General features: G+C 41.1%; 3 protein-coding genes across 12 annotated transcripts; 1 reads left to right on the top strand and 2 right to left on the bottom strand.

The window, feature by feature from the left end:
• Positions 1-70: 70 nt before the first annotated feature.
• On the bottom strand, positions 71-3,059 carry LOC307034042 (intelectin-like). 2 transcript variants are annotated; one of them, XM_079672743.1, is made up of 8 exons: positions 2,966-3,059; positions 2,481-2,564; positions 2,219-2,377; positions 1,815-2,062; positions 1,379-1,537; positions 971-1,088; positions 579-685; positions 71-320 (listed from the first exon to the last, which is right to left on the bottom strand). In XM_079672743.1, exons 2-8 carry the CDS (start codon positions 2,560-2,562, stop codon positions 177-179), a joined length of 1,017 nt encoding a protein of 338 aa, XP_079528869.1. In that variant the 5' UTR covers positions 2,563-2,564; positions 2,966-3,059; the 3' UTR covers positions 71-176. The 2 variants fall into 2 exon arrangements, with proteins under 2 accessions (XP_079528869.1, XP_079528868.1); XM_079672742.1 differs by having other exon boundaries at positions 2,970-3,047.
• A 1,141-nt stretch (positions 3,060-4,200) lies between these two features.
• Positions 4,201-11,966, bottom strand: LOC307034057 (intelectin-like). 5 transcript variants are annotated; one of them, XM_079672764.1, is made up of 9 exons: positions 11,192-11,960; positions 10,996-11,038; positions 10,436-10,495; positions 9,902-10,030; positions 9,562-9,770; positions 6,867-6,992; positions 4,833-4,953; positions 4,436-4,542; positions 4,201-4,352 (listed from the first exon to the last, which is right to left on the bottom strand). In XM_079672764.1, exons 5-9 carry the CDS (start codon positions 9,736-9,738, stop codon positions 4,209-4,211), a joined length of 675 nt encoding a protein of 224 aa, XP_079528890.1. In that variant the 5' UTR covers positions 9,739-9,770; positions 9,902-10,030; positions 10,436-10,495; positions 10,996-11,038; positions 11,192-11,960; the 3' UTR covers positions 4,201-4,208. The 5 variants fall into 5 exon arrangements, with proteins under 5 accessions (XP_079528890.1, XP_079528888.1, XP_079528892.1 ...); XM_079672762.1 differs by having other exon boundaries at positions 10,436-10,468; XM_079672766.1 differs by lacking the exon at positions 6,867-6,992 and having other exon boundaries at positions 10,436-10,468; positions 11,192-11,966.
• LOC307034008 (uncharacterized protein) lies at positions 5,643-21,269 on the top strand. Of its 5 annotated transcripts, none has more exons than XR_013806744.1 (3): positions 5,643-6,266; positions 14,711-18,971; positions 20,975-21,269. XR_013806744.1 is itself a non-coding variant. In XM_079672682.1 (3 exons), the coding sequence occupies exon 3, from the start codon at positions 16,434-16,436 to the stop codon at positions 18,090-18,092; it is 1,659 nt and encodes a 552-aa protein (XP_079528808.1). In that variant the 5' UTR covers positions 5,643-6,266; positions 14,711-14,908; positions 15,012-16,433; the 3' UTR covers positions 18,093-21,269. The 5 variants fall into 5 exon arrangements, 3 of the variants coding, with proteins under 3 accessions (XP_079528808.1, XP_079528809.1, XP_079528807.1); XR_013806745.1 differs by having other exon boundaries at positions 19,109-21,269; XM_079672682.1 differs by having other exon boundaries at positions 14,711-14,908; positions 15,012-21,269.
• The last annotated feature ends 896 nt before the right edge of the window (positions 21,270-22,165 follow it).

The raw sequence follows: 22,165 nt of genomic DNA, 5'->3' as shown, positions 1-22,165 counted from the left end.
ATCAATTAAAAATGTATTTGAAAATCTGCTGGAGTGCAGCTCAATTAAAAAAAACTGTAAGAGGCAAGAGTATGGTTCTTAATTGATTTTATTCATTCAGACAGAAGAAAAATCTAAATTATAAAAGGGTAAGGTGAAAACTGTTATTTATATCATGGTCTCAGCAAATAGTCCTCTCAGCGGTAGAAGAGTAAAACAGCAGCCTCAGTCATCTCTTTGGAGGCGCTCCAGCCTTGCTCCTTTCCCAATCTGTCCCAGTCAAATGATGGGAAGTCCCCACATTGATCAGTGTAGAAATAGCCCCCTCCTCCTATACAGTACTGGAGACACACAGAAGCAATAGTATGTGTAAATATTGTTACAGGATGTGTATTTTGTAAATTGTGTGACTTTCTTTTATTATCATTTTTTTAATCTTTAATATTTTTTTATGCATGCTTCTTAGATAACATTAAGCTGTCTTTGGCTCTTTTCTGCTCTAACAATGTTAATGTCCCATCTGTGGGACTAATAAAGGTATTCTGATTCTGATTCTGAACACTTGCTGTGTTGACAGACAGTAGAAGAGTGAGACTCACATGTTCAGTGTTGTATCCACGGACCGGCTTGACCCCGGAGCAGATAGCCATGGCTGCACGTTCATTGTTTATTGCTCTGAATGTGATGAAACCTGGTTCAAACTCCCCTTATACATAATAGGAAAAATACACAATTTAAAAAAAGTACCTTTGTTTACATCAGGACCCATTTGGTTTAGTAAGTTGGTGCATTCTATTTAGTCATTCAAGGATAACATTGTTATTAAACTTGTGTGTTAAAGATTTCATAATTCCAGTGTTTTGATTAAATGTATACATTTATTGTTTTAGGAAATCTGATCAAATCAGTAATTAAAGTAATTAGTGACATGCTCATACATGATGGTTGAAAAGCTCTATATTATCTCCATTCCACTATATTAGAGTTTTACCTCTTGATCTGGGTCCATATAACATTTTGGTGGACTCTTTGTCTCCATGGTCATACACAATGGGAATTGCTGGCCCTCTGTTGCCGGGGGAGCCAACGTTGTATCTTACTGGATATTGCTGGAAGAATGTCATAATATACAGTATGTAGTCGTAGTCAAATATTTTACCCTGTAAAGTAGCAATATATGTTAAATAAATTGATTAAAATGGTGGATCGGTGCACGGTTGTAAAGGTATACTGTAGTTGGAAGCAATTTTTGAAAATATATACTGCTTTGTTGCCTAATCTATAATAAGACATCATGTTAATTATATTTTGTATTACGTATTTGAATTTACAAAGTATTAACTAATGCTTTTAAATATGCCATGAAGTAAAAAAGTACAAAAACAACTACACAAGTTACCGAGAACATCTGAAAGAGATTTCCTCCATAAAGGCGGAGGAAGTGGTTTTCAGTGTGGTAGCGGAGGATGGCTGCCAGGTTCCAGTGCTCCAGTGGGAAGTTGTTGGGAACGTGCCAAACAGACATGTCTTCTGCCCTGATTTCATAGTAGCCTGGATTCTGTGGAAGTTATATATTATGACAAGTGGTGCTATGGAACCAACTCCTTCTGTTTGGGAGGCAGACACACTCTCAACACACAAGAGTTCAGTTAAGATAATAATTATTATTGTAACAGCTGGCTTGCCTTGGACCATGTTACTAATTACTATTCCACCGTTGTTATCGAAAAACACCTCATATTCAAATATTTCAGATTCTTTTAAATCCCATTTCAGCAATGTGTTTGTCAATGGTCAAGAGAGAATAATAATGCAGCACGTCTCTGTCCGTATACCTTAAAATCATCCGAGGTGGCGCCCTCTGCTGCTCCAAAGGTGTTTCTGTTGGACCAGTTTCCGTCTCCATCTGGTAGGTTAGCATTGTTACCCTGTTGGCTCGACCAGCGATCTCCCACTGTGCACCGTCCATAGATGCTGTTCTCATGGACGCTCGCCACCAGCGACCAGCCGCCTCCAGCTGTGGTCATATCACAGAAAGTCTGATAGACCATGCCATTAGCAGTGGTCAGGAAGTACAACCCATCTGGAAATGTCAGTGTTTATATGAGTTAAAACATGTCTTCTAGGGAAGTATTACAGTACACATTGAATTCATCTCATTTATTTTTCCATTGGACAAGTTCGTTTTTTCTCATTTTCATATATTGCACAAATAAACCAAAAGGCTATGCCTGCTTACCTTCATGTTCATTATATCTGTCCTGGATCTCCTTACAGCTCCTCGCTACATATCTGGACCTGTTGCTCAGTTTCTCCAATTGTTCAAAGTTCGTCCTGGTCAGGTTCTGACTCATCTCATCATCTCTGATGGCTTCTGTGTGGGTGAGCTCTTCATCTTCTGAAAAATCCACATTTTAAACAATAAATCCGATAACAGAAATATACATATGTTATGGAAGAAACATGCACAAGCATTTGATGTTATGTGTTGTTTTTTTTACCTATTTGTAAATTAGAAGCTGCAAGGGAAGCGTCTTCCACTGAAACCAAAACCACCAATGACAAAAGTACGTGGAATAACATTTCTGCGAGAAAGAAAATGCATTTAAATGTTAAAGGTGCATACATAATACCACATAGAATGTTATCCAATACACACAAAGTATTTTAAAGTGATAAATCTATCCACCAAAATCTGAAATTTGCCTGAGAATCATTCGTCCACTGTTAGATTGGCTTAATGTTCTTTCCAGCTTAACATTATTGAGAGGTTTATCACAAAATAAATTCCAACATTAAAGAAGTTCCACCAGGTGTCAAATCCTATTATACAGTCTGTGTTATGCATATTTTAGTAATATTACATAGCATTACATTACACATACTGTACCTTTAACAGTACATTAAGACTGAACAGCACTTCATTTCCAGGTTGTCATAAATCGTTCACCAGTGCTCCCTATTTTCGTAACAAAATATATTTTACCTACCTGCGTTGATCACTGTAAGAAGTGTTGTGCTAATTCTTGATTTTCACAACTAATTATGTCCTTGTTTAAGAGTCCAACCTGTGATCAAAGTACAAATTGATTAATGTTTTACTTCAACATTTATTATGTTCCTTACCGTAACATCTCTCGGACAAGGAAACTGTTCACAAAAGATATTCCAAATATGGAGTCGTAATGATACCAAAGGTCCTCTGTTAACTTATTCCCTGACTGTACTTTTGTATTTCTGATTAACTTATAGCATACTTAGTGCCATATATCAAACCCATCAAATGATATGGGTGAGGTGTAATGGAAAGATGAATATATTGTTAATATAACTATTATGTTTCCTTATCAATACTAATATGGAAAACAAATTAAAATGTTTTAAAACTCAATTTCTCTCTTAATATACTGTACTAAAGGGCAATGCCAAAGTAAGCTTCTTCTCTGTCTGGGGGTCGTTAGAATCGTTAGCTTCTAGTGATACTAACTTATATATAAATCATAGCAACATCTTTTTTTCTTTTGTTGTCACAGCCTTTGGAAAAGCTGGAACAGAGTCATGCATGGGACATAAAAAGCATATTTTAAGTGAGTTTATTTCATGTGATTAAATGTATAATTTATTGAGAAACTGTAATAGTTAAAGTCACTTGATAAATGAAATATACAAAGACATAAACATGTTATTATTGCGGTTCCATCCTACCAAACAGGAATCAAGCAGACTCTTCATGAAAGGTCAATGTAAGTGCAACCCAATAATACATCAGTTACAAATGTACTTTAAAATACTGAACATTTATGTATCAGAACAGGGCAGGCTAATTGCAGAGGTTACATTCCTCTGTTTTACTTGAACAGAGGAATGTAACAACTTCGCCACTGTGGGAGTTAGATTCTTTCACTAACATTATCTGTGTCTGTATACAGGTCAGAGAATATCACAGAGGGGCTTTGAGCAACTGAAAGCATGATAAAGAAGTTTAAGCTACTTTGAACTCAAATTGCTTCCTAAATGCAGTTTGATAACTCTATTTGCTGTTGTGCACCTTCATTACAACTAACTGTTTATTATTACTGTTTACTATAATATTAGTTGTTTTCTTTAATGGGCATATGCAGAAACACACGTCTTGTTTTTGTAACCTGCTGTGATTTGTCTTCAACTGTGATTGTTGGCTAGGCTGACATGTCAGAAAATCCATAGCTGTGCATTTGCAAATAGTCCTGTCAGCGGTAGAAGAGTAAAACAGCAGCCTCAGTCATCTCTTTGGAGGCACTCCAGCCTTGTTCCCTTCCCAATCTGTCCCAGTCAAATGATGGGAAGTCCCCACATTGATCAGTGTAGAAATAGCCCCCTCCCCCTATACAGTACTGGAGACACACAGAAGCAACAGTATGTGTAACACTTGCTGTGTTGACAGACAGTAGAAGAGTGAAAATGGGTTGAGACTCACATGTTCAGTGTTGTATGCACGGACCGGCTTGACCCCGGAGCAGATAGCCATGGCTGCACGTTCATTGTTTATTGCTCTGAATGTGATGAAACCTGGTTCAAACTCCCCTTATATATAATAAGAAAAATACACAATTAAAACAAAAGTACCTTTGATTACAGCAGGAGAAATTTTGTTTAGTAAGTTGGTGTCTTCTATTTGGTCATTCAAGGATAACATTGTTATTAAACTTGGACGTTAAAGATTTCATAATTCCTGTGTTTGGATTAACTGTATAAATTAATTGTTTTAGGAAATCTGATAAAATTAGTATTTAAAGTAATTAGTGATATACATGCTCATACATGATGGTTGAAAAGCTCTATATTATCTCCATTCCACTATATTAGAGTTTTACCTCTTGATTTGGGTCCATATAACATTTTGGTGGACTCTTTGTCTCCATGGTCATACACAATGGGAATAGCTGGCCCTCTGTTGCTGGTGGGGGAGTCGACGTTGTATCTTACTGGACATTGCTGGAAGATAAATGCAGTATGTAGTCGTAGTAAAATACTTTAGCCTGTAAAGTAGCAATATACTTTATGTTGTAGCAGGACAGGGGAATATCATTTCCCCTCCTCTTGCACTCTACACCCATACACCAAAACAGAACTTTACAACTTTACTTTCACAAATCCCTATCCCCTGAACTACACTCTTAAACTGAGTGAAAAAGGACAACAAATACTTCTTCCCCCCCACACTCACTCACAGTCAATCCCCATGATTTAAACAATCGTAGGCTCTTGGAGTCACATAAGTGATTGATGTTTTGTGAGTTAATGTGGCTTATTTGTTTGTGGTTTATATATAAGTGGATTACAATTGTTGATCGGTACACTGTAAAAAAAAGGTAAAGCTGGAAGCAATTAAAAAATATACTGCCATGTTGCCTAATCTATAATAATAGTATACATTATGTTAATTGTATTTGTACTTATCTGAATTTACTATTTGTTCATTATTTATTAACCAATGCTTTTAAATATACCATGGAGTAGAAAAGTACAATACCTTGACATGGTGGATTAACAATATGAAGGAGCATAACATGGAAACACTCACATTAGAAACAAATACCTAGATTTTTCTTGAGTAAATATAATTAGTCAGGTTCCACCGCTGTGATTTAATATAACAATGCACAACTACACAAGTTACCGTGAACATCTGGAAGAGGTTTCCTTCATACAGGCGCAGAAAGTGGGTCTCAGTGACATGGGCGCGGGAAGGGGGGGGCTGAGGGCGCTGCAGCACCCCCTAGCGGCAGGCAGTGGGTGCGGAGCTCCCCTGTCTGAATTATTATTTGACGGTTATTGCTGCTCCCGCTGTGCATAATCTGTGTAATACGTACCCAATAAATTCCACATTGTTGGTAAAATAATATTTTGGCCTGCCCCGAATGTTTTTTCTGTAGCCCCGGACAATTCTACCTCATTAATATAATACATTAACCGTGCTTTACGTGAACCTCATCAAGACACTAGAAAGGACGGCAGGACTGTAGTTTCCCGTTTTCAGTGAATGCAACAGAGGCAAGACACCGGACCAATCAGAGAGTTGCATGGAAATAAAAGTGTGCTTGTGCCATTCAAGCTCGCGGCTCTGTGTGTGTGCAGAAATAGAGCATTTAGTGTGTGTGAGAGAGGGGCAGAGAGAGAGAGACCGGTGCCAGCAGCAGGGACCGTGTTGTTAGCATCTGGTTAGCTAGCTGCACTAACGGACATACGGAGCTGTTTGTTCCACAACAAGCTGGAGGAGAGCTCTCTTCTCAGACTGAGAGGCTCAGGTGAGCTAAAGGACTGTCTGAGTGTTTAGATAGTTAACTTTAGTCTAAGTTATCTCAGTGGGTCTCAAACGGTTTGGTCAAAAAGTATTCAAAAGATTATTTCCGCGGCACACCTTCATATGATCATTATAGTTATAAAAAAAATAAGAGAATAAAGGAAAAACAGTTATGAAATACTATATGGCAGTAAAACAAGAATACAGTTTGAAAGGGGAGTGATTTGTAAAATATCCATAAAGAAAAAGAACATCTGATTACAGTTGTGTTTCATCTGGGTGTTGAGAGATGTATCCATAGATCTCTTAATGTTGCTCTCAAAGTGCACCAGATTGATGCTTTTAACTTCAATATTTAAAAAAAATCTTCCCGGGGGAGCATCCCCCCGGACCCCCCTAGAGGAGGTGAGGTCCGCTCCCCACTCGTAAAAAAATAGCACTTTACCCCTGCCTATATGCCGTGAGCTGATTATCGAGCCTTCATTGTAACAGTCGCGGGTTTACTGTGTGATTGCGTGTGGGGAGTTTTTTTGTGCGTGCTCTATAGTGCCCGTAATTTTGTGTTCACTGGAGTCCAGCACCTCAGCACCCCCACTCAAAATACCTTCCCGCGCCTCTCCTCAGTGTGGTAGCGGAGGATGGCTGCCAGGTTCCAGTTCTCCAGTGGGAAGTTGTTGGGAACGTGCCACACAGACATGTCTTCTGCCATGATATCATAGTAGCCTGGATTCTATGGAGGTTACACACTACTGTCAAAATGGCAACTGTGGCTATTATCATATTGTTCATAAACAGCTGTGCTTGTGAGATAAAAAAAATACATTTATGTGCAATATTTCAAGCTTGAAGTCCATGACGCTTTCTTTATCAGTTAGAAAATGCAATTTTTTTGCGCATTATAATTCCTGAAAACACCACTTTTTACTACACTTTAGTGGAGTTATTTTCTGCTGATTTTATTTTTGCTGATTGACCACATACACTCAGATACTGGCTATGCAAAACAGAAGGGGCTCATTATCATAACAGAACGTTGCAAAAAGCGCTTTTTTATGTGTTTTTGAGGCAGTAAACAGCATATTCTTTAACAACAAAAGCACGGTAAAAAGCGATGTTTCAAGCAATTCAAATATCAATCAATCAATCAACAACTGTATTAATCCCGCAAGGGGCAATTGGTTATGAGCAGCAGCTTATGTCATGTACACAGGCAGGAACATACAAGACGAAAACACACAGATACACCCGAGGCACAGATGTGGATAATTCCAATTTACACTATAAATAGTTCATAGCTCATAGCATCACATTTTTCCCTTTAAACTGTGGGTTTTCTCCAGAAGCTTTTCCTTGTACGATGTGAGGGTCTAAGGATAGAGGGTGTCGTTTTTTCTCATACTGATATTCTGAACAATCTGTGCTGTTGGATTAGCTGTAAAGTGTCTCTACTGTAGGCTATTTTTATTATATGTACAGCACTTTGGCTCGACCAAAAATCGTTTATAAATGTGCTATATAAATAAAACTTGATTTGATTTGATCACAATAATATATAAATAAATAAATAATCAAGTTAAAAGCATTTCAAGAATTTAAACGATGCTGTTCCTGTCTTTCAGTGTAAGGCTATGGAACCAGCAGATAAAATAAAAACAAATAAGGCTCTCAATAAATGCTTGGTAAAAACGACAAAGAATGAAAAGCCTGACAGAGAAAGAGTTCAGTTTGCGAAAAAGGTGCATTCTCTGTTTGCTCCGCTTCACAATACACTCAGTATTCACATCAAATTTGAGGTGGTCATCGAAAATGGTGCCCAAGTATTTGTATGGTGTGACAATTTCTACCTTGTCATTGTGTATGATGCACTCCTTAGGAACATCCTTATGACGTCTAAAATCAATGATCAATTCCTGGGTTTTAGAGACATTTAAATCCAGAAAACTGTCATCACACCAGGAAATAAAATCGGTAAGAGCACACTCGTGGCCTGATTCTGAGCTGCTAAGGAGGGACAAGAGGGCGGTATCGTCAGAGAATTTAACCAGGTAGCTGTTGTCTTGCATGCTCCTGCATTTATCAGTGTACACATTATAAAAAGTAGGGGTGAAAGAACGCATCCTTGAGGCGAGCCCGTGGAAGTGATGACAGAGTCAGAGAGGCGTCCATTGACAGACAACTTCTGCTCTCTATTAGTTAGAAAGTTTAAAATCCATAAAACAAGTTGATCGGGCAGTTTAAAATGACATAATAGGCCTCGACCAGGAGATGCGGCTGCATTGTATTAAATGCTGAAGAAAAGTCAGCAAACAAAAGCCTAGCGTGGGCTTGTGGCTTTTTAAGGTGTTTGTGGAGGGCGTGCAGTATAAAAAGCTTTGCTAAAAATGTTCATTACCAATGATGTTAAAGCCACCGGTCTGAAGTCATTTAGGACTTTAGGACGAGGTTTCTTAGGGATGGGAATTACAGTTGAGGATTTCCACATATCAGGAATTTGGCTATTCTCAAGTGACAATTGGAATATATGCTGGAAAACACCACAGAGTTCGCTAGCACAATACTGGAGTGTACGCCCACAAATATGGTCTGGACCTGGGGCCTTCCTAATATTGACTCGTTTTAAGAGATTCCTAACTTCATCCTGTTCAATGGCTATGTCTGAGATAGGGGAAAGAGACTCTCTAAGGGTTGAGGTGTTTATGGAAAAATCTTTTTTCTCGAATCGAGAATAAAATTAAAAGCATTGGGCAGGTCTGTCTCATTTGTTCCCTCAATTTTAATGGGATTCCTAGCCCTGTGATTGTTGTTAGCCTGGGAGATGGAGGACATTGATTTGATTTGATTTGCCATTGTAACTAATAAGAGAAGCGTCATAAAAAGCAGAATTGTAAACTTTTCCGCAGACAAAACTGGTCAGCATGGGAGACCGTGCTGGGTCCACGTCTGTGGAATCAGCTTCCAGAGAACATACGGACCTCTGCATCACTCTCAGTTTTTAGGAAATGCCTCAAGACCGACCTTTTCCGCACCACATTTTACTGACTGTCCTTTACTTTATTTATTTTTATTTTAAACCTTTTTTGCTCTTAACCTTTTATTTTAAATTTTATATTACCATATCTTATTCAATATTAAGATATCTTTTTATTTTATTTGTTTTATTATTTTTTCCTTGTAGCTTTGTGAAGCACCTTGAGATGACGTTGTTTTTAAAGTGTGCTATATAAATCAAATGTATTATTATTATTATAAACTATTAAAGGCGCAAAGAAAATGGCACTGATGGCTTTCCATACTAGTACCTTAAAATCATCCGAGGTGGCGCCCTCTGCTGCTCCAAAGGTGTTTCTGTTGGACCAGTTTCCGTCTCCATCTGGTAGGTTAGCATCGTTACCCTGTTGGCTGGTCTCATGGACGCTGGCCACCAGCGACCAGCCGCCTCCAGCTGTGGTCATATCACAGAAAGTCTGATAGACCATGTCATTAGCAGTGGTCAGGAAGTACAACCCATCTGGAAATGTCAGTGTTTATATGAGTTAAAACATGTCTTCTAGGGAAGTTTTACAGTACACATTGAATTAATCAAATACTTTCATTTTAAATTGCACAAGAACATTTGTCTAATTTTCAAGTATTGCTTACCCTCATGTTCATTATATCTGTCTATGATCTCCTTACAGCTCCTCGCAACATACGTGGACCTGTTCCTTCATTTCTCTAAATGTTCAAAGTTTGTCCCGAGGTTTAGACACCTCTTAACATCCTTTGTGCCTGTGAGGGTGAACACATACAGTATACTGAAAACTTTATTCCAAAATAATAAAAAATATAATAGTATTGATATGGAAAAGTACAATGTATGAGCACAATAGACTTTTGTACATCAATCAATCAATCAATCAATGTTTATTTATATAGCCCAATATCACAAATGTTACATTTGTCTCAGTGGACTTCACAGTTTGTACAGAATATCAGTATGACAATACGACACCCTCTGTCCTTAGACCCTCACATTGTACAAGGAAAAACTTCCAGAGAAAACCCCACAGTTTAAAGGGAAGAATGGGAGAAACCTCAGGGAGAGCAACAGAGGAGGGATCCCTCTCCCAGGACGGACAGACGTGCAATAGATGCCGTGTATAATGCAGTTTTTGTGTTTTTCATTATCTTTACCTGTTTGTATAGAGGTGCAGAATCCATGTTTCACTGACAGCAAAACAACCAAAAACAAAACTGTAAAGCATAACATGTAAAAAAACCATATAAAATATATTAAAATGCAATATGCTATAACACAAACAACAATTAATCTAAAAATCATTGTCATTTAGTTAGTAGATACAATTGTTTTTCACAAAAGTCTCAAGGATTAAAAATGTAACAAAAGATTGTTTGAATTTTCCATAACAAATAACAAATTATCCCATGCCCTATAAATCACAAGGTGTAAAGTTTATGATTTTAACTATAAAAAGTCTAAGACAGAAATCACATTTTCAAATAAAATTGAAACCTTTAAAGATAAAAAAAAAACACAAACATTTTATCAAAATCAAATCAATAAAAAAATGTCACATTCATACAGTACATATAACTTCTTATGCATCTACAAATGTCCTAAAACTAACCAGTTCCAAGTGAAGAAAGTTGTCCTTGCTGATAACATAGCTGAGGCCCATATTTCTGAATACTATATACATTTAAAATCTTGGAAAATTACAATAAAAGCTTACTTTTATCATGAAAGAAGTTTCCGAGAGCATATGAAACAAAAATCTGAAGGATTAAAATCATATTACAAAATGTTTTTAATTGCTGCACAAACACCCGAGAGGCATCATTATATATGGCATCATTATATATTTACATAGTCAGTGTAGCAGCAAATCACTGTGCTCTTTAACAGTATGACCAAATGTAGATGTTTACCTCAATAGAATTGCACTGTGTATACCCTGGAGAGTAAATGCTGTCCTGGGTAAAAGGACATCCACTTTGCAGTTATAACAGGATATCTTTCCGTGTGTGTAAACATATATATTTGTTTTTTTATTTGTTTCCTGTGAGAGCAAAGTCTACAATTTGAGCGAATCTGACCGGCACAGATCATTAATCATCAACCAAATGTTATTTTTACTGTTGCCACATTTTGAACTCTGTGTAACAAGATGCTTTCTTGTGTTGCGGTTTCAACAAAATGTACAATCCTATAGTCTTTCACCTAGAAATGGTTTTAATGATAGCACATTCTTTATGAAACAGTGCAACATCTTGCTTGTTTGATAAGAGATACAATGCAAATACAATACTCAAGACCTCTAACACAATAAATCATTTTGACACTTAATTTCACTTTCCTGCGTGGGTGAAAATTCATATTCCTCTTGAATCCTCTTGAATGTATCAGGCTTATTTTCTGACCAGTAAGACCATGATAACTTTGTTTGTCTCTGTGTGTCCCTCTCTGAACTATTTTTAGAGGTTAGACACACACTGTGAGACACGTTCACTAATAATTGAACTGCTTCAAACCGCAGCAGGAATGAGAATCGGCAGTCGGTGTGCTCCCAGCTGCACCAACATGTGACTGTCCGCTGGAAACATTTACTTCTTGATAATGAAGTCTCTTGATATAAAGGTGTGGCTTCATTTCGCCTCTTTACCACATGTGTCTAATATCCTTTCTATAAAACCTTCAGAACACAAACATTTCCCAAATTGGGATCAATAAAGTACTATCTGATCTTATCTCTCTCTCTTATTTTGTTTCCACTCTGGAGATTCAGTTTTTGTTAGTTGTGTAGTCACAAATAAAAATGAGGCTGGATAAAAAATGGTCATACATTTAACATGTAACGTAATAATAATAATAATTATGGTAACACTTTATATTAAGGTACATATTCACCATTAACTAGTTGTTAATTAACATGCATATTAGCAGTATATTGGCTCTATATTCGGTATTAAACACTTATTAATGCTTTATTCTATATGACCATATTCTACAAGTACTAGGCCATTAGTAAGGAGTTTTTCCTCAATAACCCTCTAATTAGTGCTTATTTGTTGCAAGGAAGTTGTTGTTCATGAGTTTTGGTCTTAATATGCTCAATATGGGCCTGATAAGGCAGTAGTACCACAAGAATAGTAATTCTCCCATAATAACACCTAACAAATATGGTCTATTCTTATGTAACAAGACATGAAACTAAAAGTATTAATTGTGTCTAAATAACAAAAAATGTGGTATTTCTAACTCAGAATTCCCTATTTTAAAGTGAAGTCTTGTTCATAACAAATAAGATAGTAGTTTGATTCTAATATGTTAATTAACAACCAGTTGATAGTGAATAAGTGTACCTTCATATAAAGTGTTACTATAATTATAATAATACATTTCATTTTTCAAGAGCTTTTTCAGGTACTCAAAGACACTTCACAGTGGTAATAATAAATAAATAAATACAAAGATAAGAGATTTTAATAGAAAATCGAGCAATGAAAGAACATTTAGCACAAGGACACAACATTAATCACAGCCAGTCTGAAAAGGTGAGTTTTAGTCAGTGTAGTTTCTGATGTGTTGTGGGAGTGAGTTCTCACAATCATAATCCGTCATCTTGTTATTTTCTCACTGTTTGGACATCATCACCACCTGCTGCAGCTGGGGTGGGGGTGAGTGACGTGTGCAGATTCCCAGAATCCCAAATTCTGGGAATCAGCCTTCTCCATCGCTGCCCCCTCCCATTATGATGGAGACCTTTGATAAGAGGCTGAACATACCCCAAAAAAAACGAAATAAACAACTTAGTTGACAAGCTTTACATTGACGAAAAACAAAAATTCAAAGAAAGACTTGCCACAGCACGCAAAATAACAATTGGGCTGGACATAACGACAAAAAAAGGATTTACAGCATCATTCCTGGCAATTAGTGCATGTTACTTTTGCTGTTGTTACTCAGGAGAATAAAGGGAAGCACATATTGTTGAGACTTGACCAGATCTCCCACCCACACACTGCAGAGTCTATAAAGACTTGTGGAACGATGCACAGAGGACTGGGGAATACCAAAACATAAAATTCTGACAGTCATTTTCATTTAATTTCAAACCTTTATTTAACCAGATTGGTCCCTTGAGATCATAGATCTCTTTTTCAAGGGAGACCTGCATAACTGATAATGGAAGCAACATGGTTGCAGCATTGAAAAAACATGTACATGATGAGCCCAGCAGCCAGGGGCGGACTGGGGGGAAAAAGTGGCTTGGGGATTAATTGACAGACAGGCCCACTTAATGCGCGGCATGTATCGGCCCGCCGGCGACGAAAGTATGTCACAAAAAAACCTATGCATTTTTATGTTATTTTGGACCATTATTCATATGGTAATCACATTACCTGAGCCCTTGAGTTGCCTAGAGCAAAATAGTTACAGCAAATATTTAGTGATTTTAATGTTAACAGATCATTGATGCAATAACATTTTGACCCAATTTGCCTGACTTGACACATGGAATAAAACATCGGCGTAGGAAGCATCCTCAATGTGGGTGAGACAATTTAACAGGGGGTGTGGGCAGGTGGTGGACCTCACCTCCTCTAGGGGGGTCCGGGGGAGCAAGATTTTTTTTTGTTAAGTTAAATGCATCAATCTGGTGCACTTTGAGAGCAAAATTAGGGACTAAATCTATGGCAGTCAGTAGAGGCTTGGACTGTGAGCCGTAGGGTCCCCGGTTCAAGTCCCCGACCAGACCTACGCTTGGTCAGGGTCCCGTGGCGTGCAGTTGTGACGCTCCTAGGCTCCTTCAGCTTCATAAAGGAACGCAAATAGCTTTCAACTGATTGCAATGTATTCCCATCTGCGGCGGGATTTGACGCTCATGGAAGCACGGCATTCGTTTGTGTCGGCTGCCCTTAAAGGCAATGTGAGCGTCCATTCCCATTGGATAACGGAGAATTGTACACCCGGAAGTAAGTATTCCCCTTACTGTCGATTGATTTTAAAGTGATATCTGCACTACTCATCGACTAAAAAACACCAGATTATCCTTGTTAATTACACGACATTGATTGGTTTAAATTGTGTGCAATGCTTTTGTATTTTCCCCCTTCGATTCGGAGAAACAAATATTTTTTCGGAGTAAAGGATGGCAGAAGACACTATGTCGGAGTGGCAGTATTCTATTGGCCTGAAATCCCAAAATGTGCATGTTTTTAATTATTTATTTAAGTTTGGTTTTAATCAACATTATTCTAAGGTGTGATTTTATAACGATCATTGCATGATGTTTTACTTGTGTTGTGTGGTCTTTAATGGAGTGATTATTGCATGATTTTATCTGTGAATCTTGTTTGTATTTCTTGGGATTGACATTTATTGGCATTATCGAAACCGGCTGCGTCTGATTGGACAAATCCCCATGGTGCATCATTGGCCAATAGTGCACGGCATTTTGCTTTTAAGCAATCAGAAACAGCTGAGAAGGGAGGAAAAAAGACAGGAAGAGGTGCAAGGAGAGGAGCGAATGGGAGAACGGAGAAACGAAGGAAGAGAAAGATAAAGGAAACCAGGAAGCAGAGGAGAGACGCTGGGAGCAATCGGGCCGGAGGAGACCACATACAACGCTTGAAAACAGCTAAGTAAATGGAAGTCACCCGGAAAAGCCAGCTATTTGTCTTTGGTGTTATTAACGTTGAGCGCCACTGAGGGCTTTTTCTCTCTCTCTCACCCCCGCCGCATCAGTGTTGCAGAGTCGAGGAGTGACGAGAGGCGGAGCCCAGGAGAGAAACCGAGGAGGACGAGGCAGCGAGTCCTGACGGATTGACTCGGTGACAAGCCCTTCCCCCCGTGTGGAATATTACTGGACTCTGCCATTGACAGTATTTTTAAAGACAATACTTCTGCTTGGTCTCGGTTCTAACCAGTTTTACCTGGGAGTGTTATTTTAGCTATTTTAACTAGTATTGTCTACCTTTGTATTATTACCTTGTTGTTTTTAACCATTTGTATAGATCTATTTTAGTATATAAACTGTAATTTATTGAGTAGGCTATAATAAATTACCTAAAATCTGTCCTGTGGTACTCTATTCTTTGACGGTGGAAATTAGTTGATGGTATATAAAAAAGGAACCTCACACTAGCGTGTGACATTTATTGGCGTTGCCGGCAGGATACCAGCTCCACTGTTAAAGAATGGAGGAATCCCGGGATAGACCTAGTGCTAGTCCATCTGTAACTGCTCAATTTATGATGCCATGGTTTATGGGGGCTGCCTGGATTCCTAAATTTGATGGAGAAAAAGCTACATTTGTTGAATGGAGGGCTCAGGTGGACGCCATGCTGAGGGCCCAAGGACTCAGTCAACAGCAACAGGCTGATTTTGTTTTGGGCGCCTTGGAGGGAGAAGCCAAGCGTGAACTACAGCTTGTTATTCCAAGGGACAAAGACACAGGACAGAAAGTATTGGATATTCTGCAAACACTGTATGCTAAACGACCTACAAAAGCACAGTTGAGATCTCATTTTTTTAATTGTAAACAGCGGACTGATGAAAAGGTCAGTGCTTTTATACTCCGGCTAAGAGAACAATTTTACAAGTGGCAAGAGCGTGATGAAGGTGGAACCGAAGAGGGTGATGACTTGTTGCTTGACCAGATAATGGTCGGTCTAACACCAGGACCAATAAAACAAGAAATAAGCAGACAGTTCCGGCGGAACGAAAGAATGACCTTCACAGCTACCTGCAAAGAAGCCCAGGCCCTGGAGCAGGAATTGCATGATGGAGAAGACGCCATTTTGTCTCGAAGGGTAACTGCTCCCACCACACCAAACTCAAATCTGCAACAATTAAAGGGCCAGATACAAGCTGAGCTACAACAGGGGCTGATGGGGGGGGGGGGGGGGAAATGAGGAAAGAGATTGCAGAACAAATGAAAGCTCTTTCTGCAAACTTGATGGAGGAGATGAGGATGCAGTTCTCGACGAAGGACGTGCTTCTTACGCCTAAATCCCCAACCAGGAATCGGCATCATCACCCAGCCGAAACACGATTCCCCCAGGCGAGAAGAAGGCAAACAGACACAGCAGCACCAGTTTACCAGTGGGATACACAGGGCAGACCCATCTGCAGGAGTTGTGTTGCAGCCGGCCATGTTCAGCGCCAATGCCCCCACGGATCATCAGGGACTCAGGATTTTTAGAACCCCCTACAGCCGAGGGCCAAGCAGTAGGAGTAATTTCCCAGGAGGAGCCCACATCCCAGCCTAAGTCTGCCCTGATTGGTGAGTGTCCAAATGTTGTTGTAAACATGAATGGCTGTCCAATTCCCTTTGTGCTTGATACAGGATCACAGGTCACATTGCTGAGCCAGAGCCTGTTCAGGAAATGCTTAGAAGGGACCAATGTGAGCAGTGCTGATGAGGTCTCATGGCTGACCCTTCGTGCTGCAAATGGCTTGGAGATCCCGTACGTGGGTTATGCCTTGGTTGACTGTATGGTAGGAAGCATTAAAGTGTCTGGAAAAGGAGTGATCATTGTTAATGATTGTTTGGGACCCGATAAGGGCTTACTGGGCATGAACATTATTCAACTTGTCTGGTCTGCTCTCACTCAGGGGAACCACCCAGGACTGTCGGCTTTCAAAACCATCATGCCTCATGCTGCCGGACAGCTCTGGGCACAGGCATTTACAGAGTGTCAACGAGTCATCACCAGAATGCCTCTCCCAGCTTATCAGGGCATAGCAAAATTGCCACGACAACAACCGGTCATCATCCCACCCCAATCAGAGATGATCCTGTGGACACAGGTATCTGAAGGTGCAGCTAACCATGCATGCAATGTTGTTGTTGAGCCTCTTCCTGACAGTGACACAGAATGGCGTGTGGGACGAACCCTTGCCACACTGAAGGATGGACGGGTGCCGGTCAGGATCTGCAACCCCAACCCTTACCCAGTAGAGGTCCCCCAGCGACAGCCATTGGGCCAAGTCACGGAGGTGGCTACAACCGACATACAAGGGGAACAAGAGCTGGTCCTCAACAGTGTGGCGCCTGATGTCATTGAAGTGGCGGTAAGAAGGGTAGGGATCACAGAGGTCATCAATGAAAATGAATTGCATCCTGCAATGAGCTTACAGGGAGATGAGCTGACTCCTGATCAACAAGGGAAGATGAACAGCCTTCTCCCGAAGTGGAAAAAGGTGTCTGCAAGCTGTGAGGAAGACTTTGGTTGCACTGGCGTTGTTAAGCACCAAATCCCAACATGTTCAGCACCCCCAAGTCGTGAGAAGTACCGGCCTGTCCCTCCCAGCCTGTATGCTGAACTACAGACCTTACTGCGGAACATGCTGGACAGCGGTGTAGTGAGAGAGAGTGCGAGCCCCTGGGCAGCCCCTATTGTACTGGTCAAAAAGAAGAATGGAAGCTGGCGTTTCTGTGTGGACTACAGGAAACTGAACGCACTCACCCACAAGGACGCCTACCCCCTACCCCACATTGAGGAGTCACTGACCGGGCTGAAAGCTGCCAAATGGTATTCCACGCTGGACCTGGCAAGTGGCTATTGGCAGGTGGAAATGGAACCCTCTGACAGGGAGAAGACTGCCTTTACGATGCCATTTGGTCTGTATGAATTCGAACGGATGCCCTTTGGCTTGTGTAATGCCCCAGCCACATTTCAAAGACTGATGCAACGCTGCTTGGGAAATCTAGTAAACGACTCCTTGTTGATTTATCTGGATGACATTGTTGTGTTTTCTCTTGATTTTAACAGTCATGTGCAACACCTGGAAGAAGTGTTTCAGCGGCTGCATCAACATTGACTAAAATTGCAGCCGAAAAGTGCCACCTGTTCCAGCGAGAGGTGATGTATCTGGGACATGTAATCAGTGAGGAAGGGGTGGCTACAGACCCAGCTAAGACTGCAGCAGTCAGAGACTGGCCAGTACCCCACACAGTGAAGCAGGTCAAATCCTTCCTTGGCTTTGCTGGTTAATACCACAGTTTCATACCTGCTTTTTCTAAGATTGCAACACCTCTGAATACCCTGACGCATGGTAGCAACACACATGCAAAGAAGAATGTCCCAGTCAGCTGGTTCCCCGAGTGCCAGCAAGCTTTTGACCAGCTGAAATAAGCTTTGTTGAATGCCCCTATCCTGGCATATGCTGACTTCTCCCAACCTTTTAGGTTATACACTGATGCCAGCTTTGAAGGACTGGGAGCGGTGCTTGCACAGGTACAAGGAGGAAAAGACAGGGTAATTGCCTATGCTAGCCGCAGCCTCCAACCAGCTGAGCGCAACGACCAGAACTACAGCTCCTTCAAGTTGGAACTGTTGGGCTTGAAATGGGCAGTCACAGAAAAGTTCAAAGACTATCTCTATGGTGCTGAATTTGTTATCTTTACAGATAATAACCCATTGGTCCACCTTGAGACGGCCCGGCTTGGAGCAGTGGAACAGAGATGGGCGGCCCAACTGGCGAACTTCAAGTGTACCATCAAATACCGGCCAGGTAAACAAAATGGAAATGCTGATGCCTTGTCCAGATTGCCTGAGCAGGAAAAGGATATGGTGGCCTTGCATTCTGACCTAGTCACGGTTGAAGGAGATGGGACATGGAAGGAACGCCAAACCAGGGACAGAGAGCTCTCTCAAATGATACAATGGAAGGAACAGCAGTTGCCCAATCCCGATGTTGGTGAGTCCTTTTCCCCTTACACAAAAGGTCTACTGAGAGAGTGGGACAAAATTGTAATTCAAAATGGTGTACTGGGGAGATTGTGGACCCAGACGGGTTCTGGACTTGAGGCTTTCCAAGTTATTGTTCCAAAACAGGAAACGAAGGATGTGTGGAGAACGTATCATCAGGCAATGGGCCACCCTAGCAGCGAAAGGACTACGAAAACTTTGCAGCAGAGCTGCTACTGGCCCAGAATGACTCAAGATATAAAGGAGTGGACCGAGGCCTTGCTTAGAATGGCCCCTCTCATACCCATCGCCAAATCATATCCTTTTGAAGTGGCTGGAGTAGATTATCTCTCTTTGGGACGCCAAGATGACAGGTACCCCTATATTCCGCCGATAACCGACTTGTTCTCAAAGTATGCTTTTGCAGTCCTTACCAAAGTCCAGTCTGCAAACACAACAGTACAAGCCCTGTACAGCGGGCTCATCCAGACCTTCGGCTGCCCAGAGCGTATTCTAACCGACCAAGGGGCTGCTTTTGAATCCGCTATAATGAGTGAGCTATGCAAGCTATGGATGTCAAAAGAGCCGCACAACGGCATACCATCCTCAGGGGAACGGAGCATGTGAGAGATTCAACCAGACATTGTTAAAACTGTTAAGTTCCTTAGCAGAGATCGACCAGGCACAGTGGCCGCACCGGCTGCCACCCCTCATCCATGCCTACAATAACATCACCCACAGCACCACGGGGATGACCCCACGCTATGTTGTGTTTGGGAGACATGCCAGACTACCAGTAGACTGGGCAACCGGTCTTAGCCCCACGGTAGAGTCTCACACTCTACCGGGCTGGGTAAAGCAGCACCAAAAAGCACTAAGCCACGCATACCAGACGGTAAAGCAGCAGTCCCAGCACCAACAAGAAAGAGACCAGACCCGTTATAACCTACGAGCTAAGATAACACCCCTACTCCCTGGTGAACGGGTCCTAATTCGAAATGTCCATAGGAGGGCGAGAGGAAAGTTGAAACCAAGGTGGACCCCAGAAGCATTTGTCGGGGTGAGCCAGCTGCGGGAGGGCCACCCAGTGTATGTCGTTCGACCAGAGGGTAAGGAGGCACCTACACGCACAGTACATCGTAATATCCTCCGGCCATGCCCTCTGAACATGCTGCAGGAAACCAGGGAGAAAACAGAAGAACCAAGCCCCCTGGCAATGGACCAGCCAAATCACCCTCCCCCTCCTACTTGGTGGCTTCCGGGGTTGATCATGAATCCTATCCAGCAAGCAGAACCTGAAAGGGACCCAGCACAGGCTGATCCACCTGACCCTCGAGCAGCACCAGTAGCCCTCAATAATGAACCAGGACAGCAAAACCGAAGCCCCCGTCACTCGCAGCGAGCAAATTCTGGGCTTCCTCCAGCCAGGTATCGCAGCTAATTGGTCGGGACGACCATTGTTAAAGAGGGGGGGAAATGTAGGAGTGGCAGTATTCTATTGGCCTGAAATCCCAAAATGTGCATGTTTTTAATTATTTATTCAAGTTTGGTTTTAATCAACATTATTCTAAGGTGTGATTTTATAACGATCACTGCATGATTTACTTGTGTTGTGTGGTCTTTAATGGAGTGATTATTGCATGATTTTATCTGGGAATCTTGTTTGTATTTCTTGGGATTGACATTTATTGGCATTATCGAAACCGGCTGCGTCTGATTGGACAAACCCCCATGGCGCATCATTGGCCGATAGTGCACGGCATTTTGCTTTTAAACAATCAGACACAGCTGAGAAGGGAGGAAAAAGACAGGAAGAGGTGCAAGGAGAGGAACGAACGGGAGAACGGAGAAACGAAGGAAGAGAAAGATAAAGGAAACCAGGAAGCAGAGGAGAGACGCTGGGAGCAATCGGGCCGGAGGAGACCACATACTGTTTGTCTTTGGTGTTATTACCATTGAGCGTCTGTGTCTGCGCCACTGAGGGCTTTTTCTCTCTCACCCCCGCCGCATCAGTGTTGCAGAGTCGAGGAGTGACGAGAGGCGGAGCCTAGGAGAGACGCCGAGGAGGACGAGGCAGCGAGTCCTGACGGATTGACTCGGTGACAAGCCCTTCCCCCCCGTGTGGAATATTACTGGACTCTGCCATTGACAGTATTTTTAAAGACAATACTTCTGCTTGGTCTCGGTTCTAACCAGTTTTACATGGGAGTGTTATTTTAGCTATTTTAACTAGTATTGTCTACCTTTGTATTATTACCTTGTTGTTTTTAACCATTTCTATAGATCTATTTATAAACTGTAATTTATTGAGTAGGCTATAATAAATTACCTAAAATCTGTCCTGTGGTACTCTATTCTTTGACGGTGGAAATTAGTTGCTGGTATATAAAAAAGGAACCTCACACTAGCGTGTGACAACTACACTACCCAGAATCCCCAGCTATCGTTTAGGACTACACCATGTGCTCTGTTTGACAAGCCCCGTGATTAGTTCTCAAGCTCTGTGATTGGTTGACCTCCAACTGCATTCCATTCATTCCAATGGTTCCAATGGTCCAATGGTTTCCTATGTCACGTGATCTTCAAATTTCTCCCTGCAGAAAAAAAAACATGGCCGAACTTTGTTATATTCTCGGTGGAAAATGCCTATTTTAAAGTTAGTTTGGCCATTAAAATGCGTTTTGATGTGAGAAATATGAGTTGTTATTTCAGATTAAGTGTGCAGTGGGTGTACATGATCTTCAGTTTGCTAGTTATTACAAAGATTACTTCAGGAAATTGTTTCCATACAACATTTTCATTGTTACCAAGATGGTTGCTAGGAACGCTGCTATCGATATTATTTCTGTTATGTTGTGTAACTGTTTAATGCTGTTATCTTTATTGCTACCCCCTTCCCTGTCAATGTATAGTGTTGGTCCACAGCGCAAACGTATTAGTTTAACAAAATCTGCATCTAAAATTGTGGCATAGATACGTTATTTTCCCCTGTGCAATTCTCCATTTACTCAACAATAACACATAATTCTTCGTGACGTCCCAAGAGGTAATACCAGAGGCGCTCAAGCGCCCATTTTATTGCTAGGCCTTCTTTCTCCACAGTAGCATACTCTTGTTCCCTTGTGTTCAGCTTCCGACTGATGTACATGACGGGGTGTTCCTCACCGTGAACCTCCTGGGATAGTACTGCTCCTATGCCCACCT

Source organism: Notothenia rossii (assembly GCF_949606895.1).
Source record: "Notothenia rossii genome assembly, chromosome: 1".
NCBI classification, from domain to species: domain Eukaryota; kingdom Metazoa; phylum Chordata; class Actinopteri; order Perciformes; family Nototheniidae; genus Notothenia; species Notothenia rossii.
The sequence above is the reverse complement of the archived record's forward strand: the minus strand, read 5'-3'. Positions and strand labels throughout refer to the sequence as shown.